At 43.1% G+C, this 15,861-nt stretch overlaps 1 protein-coding gene across 3 annotated transcripts in view; it reads right to left on the reverse strand.

The window, feature by feature from the left end:
* MTMR4 (myotubularin related protein 4) overlaps positions 1 to 15,861 on the reverse strand; it is a 123,730-nt gene that overhangs the window by 74,572 nt on the left and 33,297 nt on the right. Inside the window, exon 1 of one of the 3 annotated variants that reach the window (XM_089657116.1) lies at positions 9,682 to 9,859. The exons of 1 other annotated variant lie outside the window; for it this stretch is intronic. In XM_089657116.1, the coding sequence (XP_089513242.1) occupies positions 9,682 to 9,729 (48 nt within the window). In that variant the 5' untranslated portion in view covers positions 9,730 to 9,859. Of the gene's footprint in view, positions 1 to 8,600; positions 9,609 to 9,681; positions 9,860 to 15,861 lie in introns of those variants that run through there. One more of the 3 variants, XM_089657131.1, reaches the window with a different exon arrangement.

Genomic DNA, 15,861 nt, shown 5'->3' on the forward strand with positions numbered 1-15,861 from the left:
CAACCTGGCGGCATTGGATGGACTGAAACAGGATATCCCAGAGGTGCTCTATTGGATACAGGTCAGACAAGCGTTGGGGCCATTCAATGGTGTCAAGTCCTTCATCCTCCAGGAATTGCCTGCATACTTTCACCAAATGAGGCCGCGCATTGTCGTGCACCAGGAGGAACCCAGGACCCACTGCACCAGCGTAGGGACTGACAATGGGTCCAAGGATTTCATCCCAATACCTAATGGCAGTCAGGGTGCCATTGTCTAGCCCAGGGGTGGGCAAAGCTTTTGACTTGAGGGCTGCAATGGGTTCATTTATTGGACCCGGGGGCCGGACTAGCTGCTGGCCGGCCCAGCCACTACCATGCCATCCATAGTAAGTATAGTAATATTCCCCCATAGTAAGCATAGTAATTCATCCCCCATAGTAATTCATCCCCCATAGTAATTCATCCCCCATATAGTAATTCATCCCCCATATAGTAATTCAATCCCCCCTATAGTAATTCATCCCCCCTATAGTAATTCATTCCCCATATTGTGTCAATTCACTTACCTTTGCTCCGCGCGTTCCTCTCGCCGTGTTCCCGCGCCGTTCGGTCTTCAGGGCGGACTGTGTGAGGAGAGGAGTTCGTCACGCTGCCCCGCCTACATCCTGACAGCCAATGTTTGCCACGCTCCGCGGGCTGGATTAAAAGGTCCGCCGGGCCGTAGTTTGCCCATTGCTGGTCTAGCCTGTAGAGCTCTGTGTACCTCCATGGATATGCCTCCTCAGACCATCACTGACCCACCACCAAAATGGTCATGCTGAACGGTGTTGCATGCAGCAGAACGTTCTCCACAGTTTCTCAAGACCCTTTCACGTCTGTCACATGTGCTCAGAGTGATCTTGCGCTCATCTGCGAAAATCACAGGGCACCAGTGGCAGACTTGCCAATTCTGGTGTTCAATGGCAAATGCCAATCGAGCTCTATGGTGCTGGGCAGTGAGCACAGGGCCCGCTAGAGGACGTACATTGGGCCCTCAGGCCAGCCTTATGAAGTTAGTTTGTTTGGTCAGAGACATTCACAGCAGTGGTCTGTTGGAGGTCATTTTGTAGGGCTCTGGCAGTGCTCATCCTGTTTCTCCTTGCACAAAAGGAGCAGATACTGGTCTTGTGGATGGAATAAGGACCTTCTATGGCCCTGTCCAGCTCTCTTAGAGTAACTGCCTGTCTCCTGGAATCTCCTCCATGCTCTTGAGACTGTGCTGGGAGACACAGCAAACCTTCTGGCAATGACACGTATTGATGTGCCATCCTGGAAGAGTTGGACTGCCTATGCAACCTCTGTAGGGCGCAGGTATTGCCTCATGATACCAGTAGTGACACTGACCCTAGCCAAATGCAAAACTAGTGAAAAAAAAGTCAGAAAAGATGAGTATGGGACAAAATGTCAGTGACCTCCACCTGTAAAACCATTCTTGTTTTGTGGGCCATCTCATTGTTGCCCATCTAGTACACTGGTTAATTTCATTATCAAGACAGCTGAAACTGATTAACAATCCCCTCTGCTACTTAACTGATCAAATCAATATCCCAGGAGTTTAATTGAATTGATGCTATACTCTGATTAAAAAAAGTCTTCCTTTAATTTTTTTGAGCAGTGTAGGTTAGTTCACGATATAGGTTACTTCAATGTACCCAAAACGTCTAAGATCACAGACTTAGCAATCCAGGGCAATAAGATGTCTTCAGTTATCAGGCTGATGTAAAACTAAAGTCCCAGCATGCCATGGAATAACAATCCCAGGCAATAAGAGGACGCCTCCAGCTATCCAGCTGATGTATAACTACAAATCCTAGTATGCCTATTTTTTACGATAGACAGGAGAGACTGAATCCATGACATGACCAGCAAGAAGAAAGGACTGTTATCAAAAAATAGATAACTGCACACATTTTTTTTTTTAAACTAAGGGGCAAGAATAAAAAAAAAAAAAAAATGCAGGGCAAGATAGTACCATAGTGGATAGTTCTGTGGTCAGAACATGGAAGTGAAATACAATTACTGACATTATGTCAGACACATCAAGCCAATTTCTCCTCTCCAACAGTTTTAATGTTTTTGAGATTTTTTTTTTGTAAGTATGCAGAAATCAGGTCCCATATCCCAATAACTTGGTTCAAATACCCCCCAAAAAAGGTATGGACAGCACTTGTCAAGCACCCCTTCCATAAAACAAAAAAAAAAACAAAAACAAAAATGTGCTTTGGAAGTGAAAGGTCACCTATATACAGCAGCAAAAATTATGATTTGATCCCCTGCAGATTTTGTAACTTTGCCCACTTACAAAGAAATTAATGGTCTATAATTTTTTATCATAGGTGTATTTTTAATCAGAGAGAGAATATCAACCAAATCCAGAAAATAAAATAAAAAAAAAGGTGCTCCTAATGATAACTCTTTATGTGTATAGAAGACACCTATCCACAAAATCTTTCTTCCATTCAAACCTCACCCTCAAGTGCAAGACAAGACAAATGAGCTGTCAAAAGGACAAGATTGTAGACTTGCACAAGGCTGGAATGGGCTACAAGACCGTTAGCAAGAAGCTTGGTGAGAAGAAGACCACTGTTGGCGCGCTTATTCGCAAATGGAAGAAATACAAAATAACCATCAATTGCCCTCAGTCTGGAGCTCCATGCAGGATTTCACCTCATGGGGTAAGGGTGATCATGAGAAAAGTGAGGGAACAGCCCAGAAATACACAGGAGGAGCTTGTGAATGATCTCAAGGCAGTTAGGACCACAGTCACCAATCTAACCATTGGTAATACAATAAGCCACCATGGATTAAAATCCTGCAGTGCCTGCAAGGTCCCCCTCCTCAATAAGTGTACAGGACTATCTGAAGTTTGCCAATGAATATCTAAATGATTCAGAGAAGGATTGGGAAAAAGTGCTGTGGTCAGATGAGTCCAAAATTGAACTCTTTGGCATTAACTTGACTCACCGTGTTTGGAAGAAGAAAAATGCTGACTGACTATGACCCCAAGAATACCATCCCTACTGTCAAGGACGGAGGTGGAAACATTATGCTTTGGAGCTGTTTCACTGCTAAAGGTACAGGCCAACTTTGTTGCATTGAGGGACCAATGGATGGGGCCATGTATTGTAAAATATGGGATGAGAACCTTCTTCCCTCAGCCAAAACACTGAAGATGGGCTGTGGATGGGTCCTTCCAGCATGACCATGACCCAAGGCAACAAAGGAGTGGCTCAAGAAGAAGCACATTAAGGTCAGGGAGTGGCCTAGCCAGTCTCCAGACCTTAATCCTATAGAAAATTTATGGAGGGAGCTGAAACTTCGAGTTGCAATGCAACAAGCCAAAAAATCTTAAGGGTTTAGAGAAGATCTGTAAAGAAGAGTGGACCAAAATCCTTCCTGAGATGTGTGCAAACCTGGTGACCAACTACAAGAAACATCTTACCTCTGTGCTTGCCAACAAGGGTTTCTCCACCAAGTAAAGTGCTAAGTCATGTTTTGCTTGGGGATCAAATACTTATTTTACTCACTGTACTGCAGCTCAGTTTATAACATTTGTATCTTGTGTTTTTTTTCTGGACTTTTGGTTGAAATTCTGTTTCCATCATTTAAAATACACCCATTATAAAAAATGATAGACCCTTTATTTCTTTGTAAGTTGGAAAACTTACAAAATCTGCAGGGGATCAAATATTTATTTTCTCCACTGTAAATAATTGCATTTGTATATGCATTTTTTTTTAATTCATTCCAATATGCGAAGTAAGTGAAAAGCATTCAGTGAGGCATATTTAGCAAAATGGTAACAAAGAAAGGCAATGCTAAACAGGAGCAATAATACAGATTTACTACAAATCTTCAGCTTGATTAATAAATTCCTCTCTGCTGCTCTAAATTAGCACTGCAACAATATAAACCTTCCCCTGACCACTACTTAAAAGTGGCACTAAATGATATCAATTGTCTACAAAAATAACCCATTACACATCTACTACTTAAAGTACAGCAACAAGCAAGGGGAATCCCTCCAAAGTGAGGCAAATCCCTGGTTGTCACGTTCCGTGGACAATCTAGAATTTCAAAAAAGTTTTTTTTTTTTTTTTAATTAAATGTAAAATCTGCAGCTTTCATTAAAATAATACCTGGTGATCCTACCATAAAAAGGTACTTGTTCAAGCACTTCCTATTTTAGGGTATCACGCTGCATCCCTGCCTCCCAGTTGTGCACCTGCTTGTCAACCAGTCGCATGGGTTTCCAAAAGGACACAAGTGCAGTCACAACATATATTATGTAGGTACAGTGCATTATCACAAAAACCTCTCCCTAAGAAATGCCATACAACCATCACTGGGGTACATGCATGTAGACAGAAAGTGGCTTAAAGGAGGCTGCAGCAGATCAGCAGAAAAAGACAGGCAAAGTATGAAAGAAATTAAAGCAAATAATTTAATTGGTCATAGTTTCTTCTTACACAGTGCTTAAGAAAAGCCAATGTCATTCAGCAAGGGTTTAAAAATCCTGTGAGGTTCTATTAAACTCCTATAGGAAGCTCCCTGCAATAGAAGAGCAATCATGCTCCTCTGTCTGGTGGCACGTCTCCTACCTTTGCACCATTCAACATTGTAGCCCTTGTTAGAGATTCTTCAGCAAACTACGCTTATGGGACTCAGTTACCCTCGCCATGCACTGTCTCCATCCTCCAACCCCTACGTCACAGCCATATTCTTTAAAGTTGGGGGGGTTTGAAGGTTGGAGCCTGGAAGTGTTGAATGCCAAAGAGTATGTACAAGTTTTCAGCACTGAAATGGAGAAAAAGTCACATGCCTGATGAAGGGGTCCTGCAAGACTCCAAAACGTTGCCTTGCTGTAACTATGTGATCGTTTATTAAAACTTTTGGATCCATATTAGTGATCCTTGGTGTGCTGGTGACATTCTCTCTTCACAACAGTTCTGGCTCCAGTACTGGGCCTACTAAGAACCCAGGGAATACCGGTACTAGGGGATCTTGATGACCTATTACTCAGGGAGCAGCCTGTTCAGAACTTAAGGCGAAATGTGGCTTATGCAGTACATGTTCTGGAACATCTAGGCTCCTAGACTAGGCTGAATCCTAAACTTTAAGTCAGCCTTCGAGCTGGTTCAAAGTCTGGAATATTTGGGATGCTTCATGTGCGGTCTTTCAGCAGTTTATATTGGTCCTTGCACCCCGAGATTTTCACAGCAATCTGCCAGCATTGGTGTACCCCGGTTGTAGATCTATTGGCATCCAGGTTCAAAAACAAGGTGGACAAGTTCGTGTCCAGAACAAGGGATGCGCTCACATTCTGGGTGGATGCTCTGGTGACTTCTTGGGATCAGTTCTCCCCAATTTACGCATCTCTCCCCCGCAAATGCAGCTTCTGCCACCCATTTTGCGCAGGATCTGAGAGGAGATAACTCCAGTGATCTTTATTGGTAGCACCGTCCTGGCCCAGGAGGGCTTGGTATGCAGACAGTCCTTCTAGTCCGGGCAGAACCTACTGTCTCAGGGTCCAATATAGCACCCTACTATACAGTTGCTAAATTTGACGGTGTGGCTATTGAAGCAAGGATCTTGAGGGACCGAGGGGTCTCAGGTCCAGTCATTTTTACATTGTTGAACACTAGGAAGCTGGTTTTCAGGAACATCTATTACAGAATCTTGAAGTCTTACATTTCCTGGTGTGAGGCCAAAGGATGGCATACCAGGAAGTATGTTACTGGGAGGATTCTTTCTCCCTTTCTTTTCTCCAGTCAGGTGTGGAAAGCAGGGTTGGCCTTGGCACCATTAAATGTCAGATTTCTGCTAAGTCTGTATTCTTTCAAAGGCCTATTGCTTCACACTCACTGGTTCAGGCATTTGTACAGGAGGCAATCTGTATGGCCGCTCCTGTCAGGCTACGCTTGTGCCCTTGGAGTTTAAATAAGGCAGTGGCCATCTTGCATAAGCATCTGTTTGAACCTAGTATTCTTAATGTTTTACTAGTCCTTTTGACTAGAAAGGTGTTTTTTTCTATTGCAATCACTTTGGCAAGAAGGGTGTCAGAGCTGGCAGCTCTTTCTTGTAAGGAGCAATCTTTGATCTTACACCAGGATAGGGTGGTGTTGTGCCCTCATCCATCCTTCTTGCCTAAAGTGGGTTCTAGTTTTCACTTGAATCAAGACGTTGTCCTACCCGCTTTGTCCAAATCCTCATTCGCCAGGAGAGAAATTACTGCATTCTTTGGCAGATCTAACAAGAAATAGATGCCAGATAATCATTCAAGCCAAAGGTTTAAAGGGAAAAGTCTCACTCTTACGGGTAAGAGTGTACTCTACCAGAAGTGTAAGAGCCTCTAATTCTCCATCAGGCATTGATGACTAAGGTAAGGCAGCTACCTGGTCTTCAGTACATACATTCACAAGCTTCTACCAAGTGAATGTCAGGGCTACAGAGGACGCTGCTTTTGGCCAAAGTGTGTTATGGATGGCGGAGTTGGTCCTCTGGCTGATTATGGTGTCTGGGATTGGCGTCTCCTTCCCCTCAAATGGATTGCTTTGGGACATCCCGGATAGTAATGGAGTATAGCCTGCTCTGTATCCCATGATGTACAATAAAGAAAATTGGATTGTTTCTACTTACTTTCCTATAAAATCCATTTCTTGGAGTACAGCATGGGACACAGAGGTCCCTCCTCTCTTTCTGGAATTCATTGCTTGCTGCAAAACTGAGGTACTTCCTGTGTAGGAGGGGTTATATCCTTCCTGTTTGTTTTGGTCTGCCAGTGTCCATTCACCTATAGGTGATGCATAACCCAGATAGTAATGATTACAGCTTGTTCAGTGTCCCGTGATGTACTCCAAGAAATGGATTATACAGGTAAGTATGTATATATAAAAAAAAAACAAAAAAAAAAAAACCCACAACTTTTTCTTTGCTCCACTTTCTGAAAACTGTCAACTGCCTTAAAGCCCAACTCCAGACAACTAAAAAAGTATCTCTTGCAGTGGGTATGCACTTGCACTGCAAAGCTTAAAGTGGAATTCCAGTTCTTACCGAACACTAAACCTATGCCCACCCTCCTTTCTAAAGCTATTCTATCTAACCCTGTAAAGAAAAGATCACTGTATTTACCCATGCATAAGCTGCTCCAGTAAGGTCTCCAGTGGTGACATCTGTGCAGAAAAGAAAGCAGACAACAGCTGGGAAATGCCTAGGAGATAACATCACCCTTAAACTTACTATGGCACATCCACTCTCGGCTGCCTCTGTCACACACAAAAGCCACCGCTGGACCGGCTTCAGTATAGGTAAGTACGGGGTACAGGATTAGATAGAATAGCTTTAGAATGGGGGTTTAGTGTTAGGTAATGACTAGAATTCCACTTTAATTGCTCGTTAAGGTCTAAGAAGGATAAAAAAAACTTACTTACCCGATCCTTTACTCCTCTCCACTGCTAGACCAGTGGTCCCTGCAGCATTCTCTCCCCCAAGCTTCAAGGGTCTAGGGTACCATCAAGACCAAAAGCAGGGTCAATAGTGCTGCATTGGACATGTTGACACGGAGGGATAGTCCGCCACCACAGCGTATGGGAGTTCCATCTGCCACAAGATCATCAGGAACAATATACCCATTGATAACACTTAGTGTTATCTCAGAGCTAAATTATCCCTCCCAATTCCTATCCTAAAACTACAGCCTTTAGGTATGTAGAACAGATTAGGGGCGAGTCTGAGTAGTTTAACAAAAAAGACAATTTGAGGGCTGACACCACTCAATTCACAAAAATGCTGTGTGTTGTCAGACTACAACAGGACCTAGTAGCTGAGTCTTACTGGAACATCAGATATTTTTCTGTACTTGCAGGGTTTTTAAAAAGGGATAAATCCCAGGGAAATATGCATGTATTACAGGCATGTACTGCATGTGTTTTTTTTTTTTCCCCCTGACATGCACTAACCTAATGTTCCGTTCTCTGGCTTCCTATGTAACCATGGCAACATTAACAGTTCTCTGTGGCAGTTTACGTTCCTCTTAAAGTGTAACTAAATATCTGCTGCAAGTACCCTCCTAGAAAACGTCTCCAGTGATGCAGTGTCCGCACCCTCCCTGGTAAGCCCCACTGACTTTTTTGCCCAGTTGTCTTCTGGGTTCAAAATCTTTAACAAATCTTGACTGGGCAACCCAGGATGACAAAGTGGTTTCTAGTTTTCACCATCCTTTTTCTGAGAGAAAAGATGACAAAGTCCACTGCACATGTGTGACCCTCAGGAAAAGGATGGTGCTTCCTCCTGTAGCACTAGTCCTACTGGCTGGTTCATCCTAGTCGGAAGACCGAACAACGTCCTTCGAAAGAATCTGGCCTACTGGTATGTTATCAGAAGAGAGGCAACGTTTTAAAATCTGATTAGCTTAGAGTGAGGCCAATAATAATATCTCTGCTAATAATTATTTTATCTACAGCTCACAGTACATTATTATGATGGTCAGTGGGAAAAATGTCCCTTACATTTATGGTCATTGGGATAAATCCCCCCCTTACAGATGGCTATTAAAGATCATTGGTGTCAGTGGTTACTTACCTAAGAAGCAGGAATTGCCCATTGCTTGATGAACCCCAGGCAACCTCTGGAGAGCCTTAAGGTTCCATGAAACCCGGGTTGAGAAAGCTTGGTGTATAGTGACCGCATAGTGTTTTTTTAAAAGGGGAATGAACCCTTTAAATATCAAACCGTAAATTGGATTTTGAGCTATTTATCACTGAGCAAGCTTTTAAAGTAACAAAGATAATTCACTTTAACCTAAATTCACATCCCTGTTGCTATAGGAAAATTAAAAATGTGTACATTAAGAGGAGGTATAACACAACAGACACTGAAAGGCTTATGTAGCAGCTCAGTCATTTCCATCCTGCCTACATCTAAATAACCCCTTGTGCCAAGTGATGATGTACTTGGAAGACAGAGAGCCCTCTGTCATTGGGCCTAGCCAGGTAAGACCTCTGCACCATTAAAACGATACGTACTTTCTTCAGCTCAATCATGCACAGGCAGAACACAATATCCCTGGGAATGGATATCCGAGAAGCAGCCAAGAGATTTACCTAAAAACGAAACACTGTTCGGTCCATCCACCACCTACAACCACTCCCACAGTGCTCTGTATAATGAATGTGTCCTGTGACTGACAAACCAAGATCATTAACATGTGCCACATACTGCTATGCTCGGAGCAGGGGATCCCAGGGAGAGCAAAGCACAGGGATATGTACGGCACACAATTATCCTTCACATCTACAGACAGGGTTTCCCCAGCAAGGGAGTGGTTAGCAAGGATTTTCCACAACTGCTCACTCTGTACAAACACAAAAGCAGCAGCCCAGCATGCAAGTACCAAGTGTCAGGATCCTTCAGTCACTTAAAAAGATATTTAGACACGATAAAGCATTTCTGTTCCCATTTTCCATCATGACACCATAGTTATCTCACAAAAACAAGCATGCTTGGAGAGCCTGCCCTCTGCGACCCAAAGTCAGATTATTGCATGGACAGGTTTAAAGGTCTCCATCACCCTAGCAACCCCTCCCCCAGACACAAAAGCATCCCTGAGCTTTTCCCAGGTTGAAGCCCACCCTCCCATCTCCTTAAAGCTTAGGAGACTCACAAAGCAGCTGAGCACGGAGCAGTGAGAGCGTGGTGAGGGCTCAGTCATGCTGACAGGGGCCGCAGGGACCGGCCGCAGCTCTCACACAAGGGCTGGGCCGGTGTAACCATCTCGTCGCCTCTTCTGCTTCTGCACCCAGAGCCAGCTCACTGCAGCCCCTCCATCGCACAGAGGAAAAAAAAAAAAAAAGAAAAAAAAAAAAAAAAAAAAAAGGGAGGAGGTGGAGGGAGGAGCAGGTGGTTCAGCTGTCTGTGCTGCTTGATGCCTCCTCCTCTGGCATGGAGTCAGACACATACACACCCCCTCCCATCTGCCGGATAAGCAGGCCTGCACAAGAACACCAACATGCTCAGTTAAAATGTACCTAAATGAAGGCAAAATAAACAGAACTGACAGGAATGTGCTACACCTGAGTCATGTCACTGCCTTGGATGCATACCTAAAACACACTGACTACTGGCAGCAAACCTAGCTGAATGTGAAAGAGGACACCATCGATTTCTAGTGATTTCATGGAACTAAAGTTGGATTCTCATTTGTTTCAGGTTCTTACTTTATAGAAGCCAATATATCCTGCATTATTTCAAAGTAAATGCTGAATCGTTAAGAGCTCACAACTGAAAAATGAATTAAAGAATTAGGCCTCATGCACATGGACAATTTGATCAGCTCCTCTAAGGGTACCCACTAGGGTTGCACTGATACCAGTTTTTTTGTGTTTTTTTTTTAACCGGCGAGTATTGATACTTTTGGTCAAGTACTCACCGATACCGAGTACAGATACCTTTGTGGTGTGATCTGTGCCCATAAACAATGAATGGGCTCAAATTAAACCGCAAAGAATCGCATACGATTTGACCGGGAAAGCGTTGAGATTCCAGTCCAAATTGCATGCACTTTCCCCCACCACTAATGTGTGAACCCAGTATAGAAAGACAGGAAAGCGCCATGCTGCAATGGGCAAATTGTTTATTTAAACATTTTTTAAAAAACAACTCACATGTGGATTTGACATGTGAGATATGTACTTTTACATCTGCATGGTCACACAGTGTCCCTGTCCTGCAGGACCCGCCAATGATAGGAAATCACGGTCGCCTGCAGTGCTCACAGGGCTGGAGGGACCCCTATAAACCAGATTAGAGCACATATGTGGGCATAGGGCAGGCATTTTTGTGCACACAGTGCAGGTTTGCTCTAGGGGGGGGGTCAGTTACAAAAACATCCCTCCACTGAAATGAATGGAAACTGCATCAAAAACACAATGCACCTGTGAGACGTGCTCAAACCCAGGTACACAGAATCGCATGACTAAATCAGATTCAAGGGTGCCCTTCTAAACAATGTGACTCAGCACAGTGTGGGAGTTTGGGAAAAGGTTCCCGGAGGACTTCAGCCCCACATGAAGTCGTATCATTATAGAAACATTCCTAGGAGACTTTGATGGAGGAGTGCTTTTTTTTTTAACCCCTCACCTCTTCTCCCTGGTCATTCTTCATCCATCGATTAGGTACAGCTGTGATTTTGCAGCTTTCTATCGATCGATACCACACTACCATGACCCAAAACACACACTCATCCATCAAAATCAAATCTATGCTGATGGGACTTGTAAAGTCACATCAAAATCGCAAGCAAGTTGCACAGGAAATCACACAGGAAAAAAAAAACCCATCACATTAGAAACGCGGTAAGGGGTAGGGGAAAATGCAATGCAAACACGGTAACGTTTTTAAATTTAGAGCTGTTGGAAAATAAATTCTAGCCCTCAAGTTTTAGAGGTTAAAATTCTAACAGCTAAGCACGTACTGGCTCATAAAATACTGTCCGGCAACTCAGACGTATTTTATTTCTACTTCAACTCCCAAACACATGAACACTTGAGTTCCACTATAAGCATTTGGTGATAAAGACATGAGCCTTGTCAATCTACTAAGAAGTAGATGGAGACTGCAGAATTTTAAATGCAATGGCAGTTGCAGCAAGCCAACTTCCTTAGCAGAAAGACTTGGATGTCTGTCCTGCTGTTAACCTTACCTAGGCAAGACACCTATACAGAAGGGCTTATTAGGTTTTAAAACAAACCCCAAACCCACAGATGATCATTTTTCACTCAGAAAATGCAAGCAATATGCAGCACAGAGTTCTCTGCAACAAGTAAAAGGAATTGACTGAAAACGGTCACTCATCTGATCAGGGTTCAGCCATTGATCCCTGAAAAGTTGTGTATGGACATCTTTTCACCATCCCTTCCAGTAAAAAGAAACACCTAGATCCCCTCTGGAAGGGTAGCAAATACCAGTTCTGTTCTGCAGGGGAGGGGGCTGCATTTGTTTTTCTAACTGGAGCAGTCTTCAAAAGTAGTGGTGCACCAAAATGAAAATTCTGGTGCCGAAACGTTTGCATATGTGGGGAGGCTCCAATTTTTTGTTGCTGTTTTTCTACTTTCATGTTTATTTTTTTATTTTTTTTTTTAACTTGTGATTTTATTGCTATCACATAGGGGTCCAATAGTCCCCTATGTGATAGCATGAGTGACAGGCCATCTTTGTAGGGGGGAGGAGGGCAGTGTGTGCAAGGAGGGGGCAGGAGAGAAGCAGTGTATACAGTGAGGGAGCACTGACACACTGACATAGTGACAGCCAGTCATTGTATACACTATTCCTCTCCTGCCTTTCTCTACCGCCCCCCTCACATCTATAGTACACACAGTCCCCTGTATTGGCTAAATTTTCCCTATCGGCAACATGCCAATAAAGTTATTTTTAGCCAATATGTTTTGGTGGTCGAAATTTTGGTGCATCCTTATTATAAAAGGGTCTACTTTTAGTTTATTATGAACCAAACTGTACCTTCAAAAAGAGCAATGCCCAGTATGTGAAAAAAAAAAAAAAAAAAAAAAAAAAAAAAAGAGATGCTCAGGTAACAAAAAACACAACTCCTTCTCAGTAGAGTGCCTGGCATAAAAGGTCTCCATGATGTCCAATGCTATTTGCCTTCCAGGACACATGATGCCCTTGATCAATATTCACAGCTATATTAAAAGGAGGTGTCTTTGTGAACACTGAAACACAATGATCACACATGGAATTTATCAGACTGGTAAATGGAACAATTTTAAGATTTGGACTTTTGGCATCATGACACTCATCTCTGGTTGCAATCTGAAGTGTTCTTGTAGAGACCTCAGTAAGCAAGTGCTATCTGTCCAGCATTTAAAAGCGACCCAGAACCCATAAAGTCACATCAATCTATGGGAAAGAAGTCATCTTTGGGGTCCAGTAGCACTAATCCACTTACTTATTTTATGTAATGTTCTTTGGGTGTGTTTGGAGGTTGTTTGGTTGAGTTTGATCCTCTCAGCTGTTCACTCCCCCATACACCAAAATAAGAAATAGGATGGCGGTGGAAGTGCCAAGCACAAAAGGATCTGTGTGATGGCTTCACATAAATCCTAATACACATTAAATATAGCAACAAGATTTATCTTCAGGAGCCCAGACCTGCAGAAAGGTAAGTGTATTAGAGCTGCTGATAATACTTTTACTTGTGAGGAGCAGGAAAAAGGTAAAACATCCTCTACTGGGAAAAAAAAAAAAAACAAAAAAAAAAAAAACAAAAAAAAAAAAAAAAACACACACCCACACACAGCATTTAGGTCAAATTTAATATCCTAGATTGTAAGCTCCGAGGAGCAGGGCCCTCCTATCCCTCTTGTATTGAACTGTACTGTTGCTGTATTGTCTCCTGTTATATAGTTTGCTCAGCGCTTTACAATATAAGTCCTGTATAATAATAATATAAAACCAGAAAATGAACTCCCAACAGGATACCTAAAGTGTAACCTCAAAATTTTACCTTAGCCCTCTAACCCCAAACTTGACCCTACACCAACCCTTAACCTGATCCCTAATCCTGATTACACCCCAAAAAGACTATATGCCCTAATTGGGCACCTAAACAATTAGAGCTACAAGCAGGGGCAGCCTGGGGTCAGTAGAGGGCCCCATGAGATGCCCCTGGTACCTTTTTCATAGGCTTTTTTGGAGTTTGGGCAAGGACACAGGGGCCCCATGATCCCCTATTTCCCGGGGGCTCCATGAGTTGTCAGTTTGCCCCTGGCTACAAGACAACACTCCTGCATCCACAACTCACAGTACCACAAGATCCAAGCAGTTTAAAGAATATGTAAACCTAACATTTCTTATTCCTGATATATGCCTGCTGTACAATGTACTGGTATGAAAAAAGGATCCTGTTCTCGGTTTTTCATCCTTTGCGTAAACTCCCTGGTGTGTTCCCTCCAGTCCTCCTGCTTAGTGTGGTCAGTTTTTTAATCTAAAAGTAGGTGAACACAGTAGTTAGTTCTCTAGCTATGCTGGGAACTCAGCCTGCTCTCCTCCAATGATCTGACTTGTCCTGATAGCCCCTCTTCCCCCACACAGCCAGCCATTCACTGGGAAAATCAGTTTTGCCTTTCATTTCTTTCCATAATAAACAGAATGGATTGTTTTACAAAGTGAGAGTTTACAATTACTTTAAGACGTGTGATTTTCACAAAGAGGAGCTAAACTCTGGAAGCTGTGCCCCCCAAAAGAGGCAGGCAAGGGTGAATGATTTCTCACTGGTACTGCCTGTGTTCTCCCAGCAACTAAGCTTTCCTCATTACTAGCTTACCTTTGTTTGTTTGGTATAATTGATGTGTGAAGGCAGACATCTTGGTAGAGACCGGGTTTTCTTCCCTCATGTCAAAGCCCCCAGCAAGGAGTGATGTTACTAATACTCACTGCAAGTCTCATAAGACTAGCAGTCAGAATTGTCAACGCCTTAGGTCTCACAATGCAGATCTATTAGGTAGGAGGTTGTAGGTACGAGAGTGTCTAGGCCAGGGGTGCTTAACCTGTGGCCCTCAACCTCAAACCAGGGAAGTGCACTTCTGCATTAAGTTTTGGTGTGCTTTCAGAACACACACCAAACCCGCAGGATGTAGGAGTTTTGGTGCGCTTTCAGAAAGTTCACCACACTTGTAAGGTATAATCGAAGTCTATAGAAAAGCACAGCTAACTCGCAGGAAAGCTGCAGATGTTCTGCGCTGCACCCACTGTACCAGGTAAACCGCAGCACATCAGTGTGAAAGCAGCCTTATAGGGGGCTCAGGATAGTAAGGGCTTGTTTTATTATATTTATTATCGAAATCGATATTTGCGGTTTTGAGGGAGGTAAATCTTCATAGTTGAGACGTGTGTTTACAACACCCTCCCCAACCACTGGTGTAGAATCAGGTGCTGCAGTGGTGACCCCACCCCAATGCTCCAGGAGGCCTGTGCAGCCTTCCTGTCACATTCTGCTTTACACTTGAACAGGAGGGATGGCGGGGGTGGCATATACAGGAACTGATTCTCAATTTTCCTCCTGCAGCTGCTGAAAGCTGCTTTTTCCTCCTCTCCCTCCAGTGGCTGCAGGAGGAAAAATTTCATTATGCCATTCAAAATATAACATGTGAAATTGTGTACCATTTCATTGTGGCCTGCAACCAGGTTACCAAATCACTTAAGTGGAAAAAATTATTTGATCCCCTGCAGATTTTGTAAGTTTGCCCACTTACACAGAAATAAAGGGTTTGTAATTTTTATCATAGGTGTATTTTAAATAACGACAGAATATTAACCAAAAATCCAGAAGAAACACATGATACAAAGGTTACAAATTGAGTTGCAGTTCAGTGAGTAAAATAAATATTTGATCTCCAAGCAAAACATGACTTAGTATTTGGTGGAGAAACCCTTGTTGGCAAGCACAGAGGTAAGATGTTTCTTGCAGTTGGTTACCAGGTTTGCAAACATCTCAGGAGGAATTTTGGTCCACTCTACAGATCTTCTCTAAATCCTGAAGGTTTCTTGGCTGTCGCTTGGCAACTCGAAGTTTCAGCTCCCTCCATAAAATTTCTATAGGATTAAAGTCTGGAGACTGGCTAGGCCACTCCATGACCTTAATGTGCTTCTTCTTGAGCCAATCCTTTGTTGCTTTTGCTTTATGTTTTGGGTAACTGTCATGCTGAAAGACCCATCTTCAGTGTTTTAGCTGAGGGAAGAAGGTTCTCATCCAAGATTTTACAATACATGGTTGCAACAACCATTGGTCCCTCAATGCGGCAAAGTTGGCCTGTACCTTTAGCAGAGA

The sequence above is a fragment of the Staurois parvus genome, unplaced genomic scaffold (assembly GCF_062004578.1).
Source record: "Staurois parvus isolate SC_StPar_1 unplaced genomic scaffold, SC_StPar_1.0 ptg000029l, whole genome shotgun sequence".
Taxonomy (NCBI): Eukaryota; Metazoa; Chordata; class Amphibia; order Anura; family Ranidae; genus Staurois; species Staurois parvus.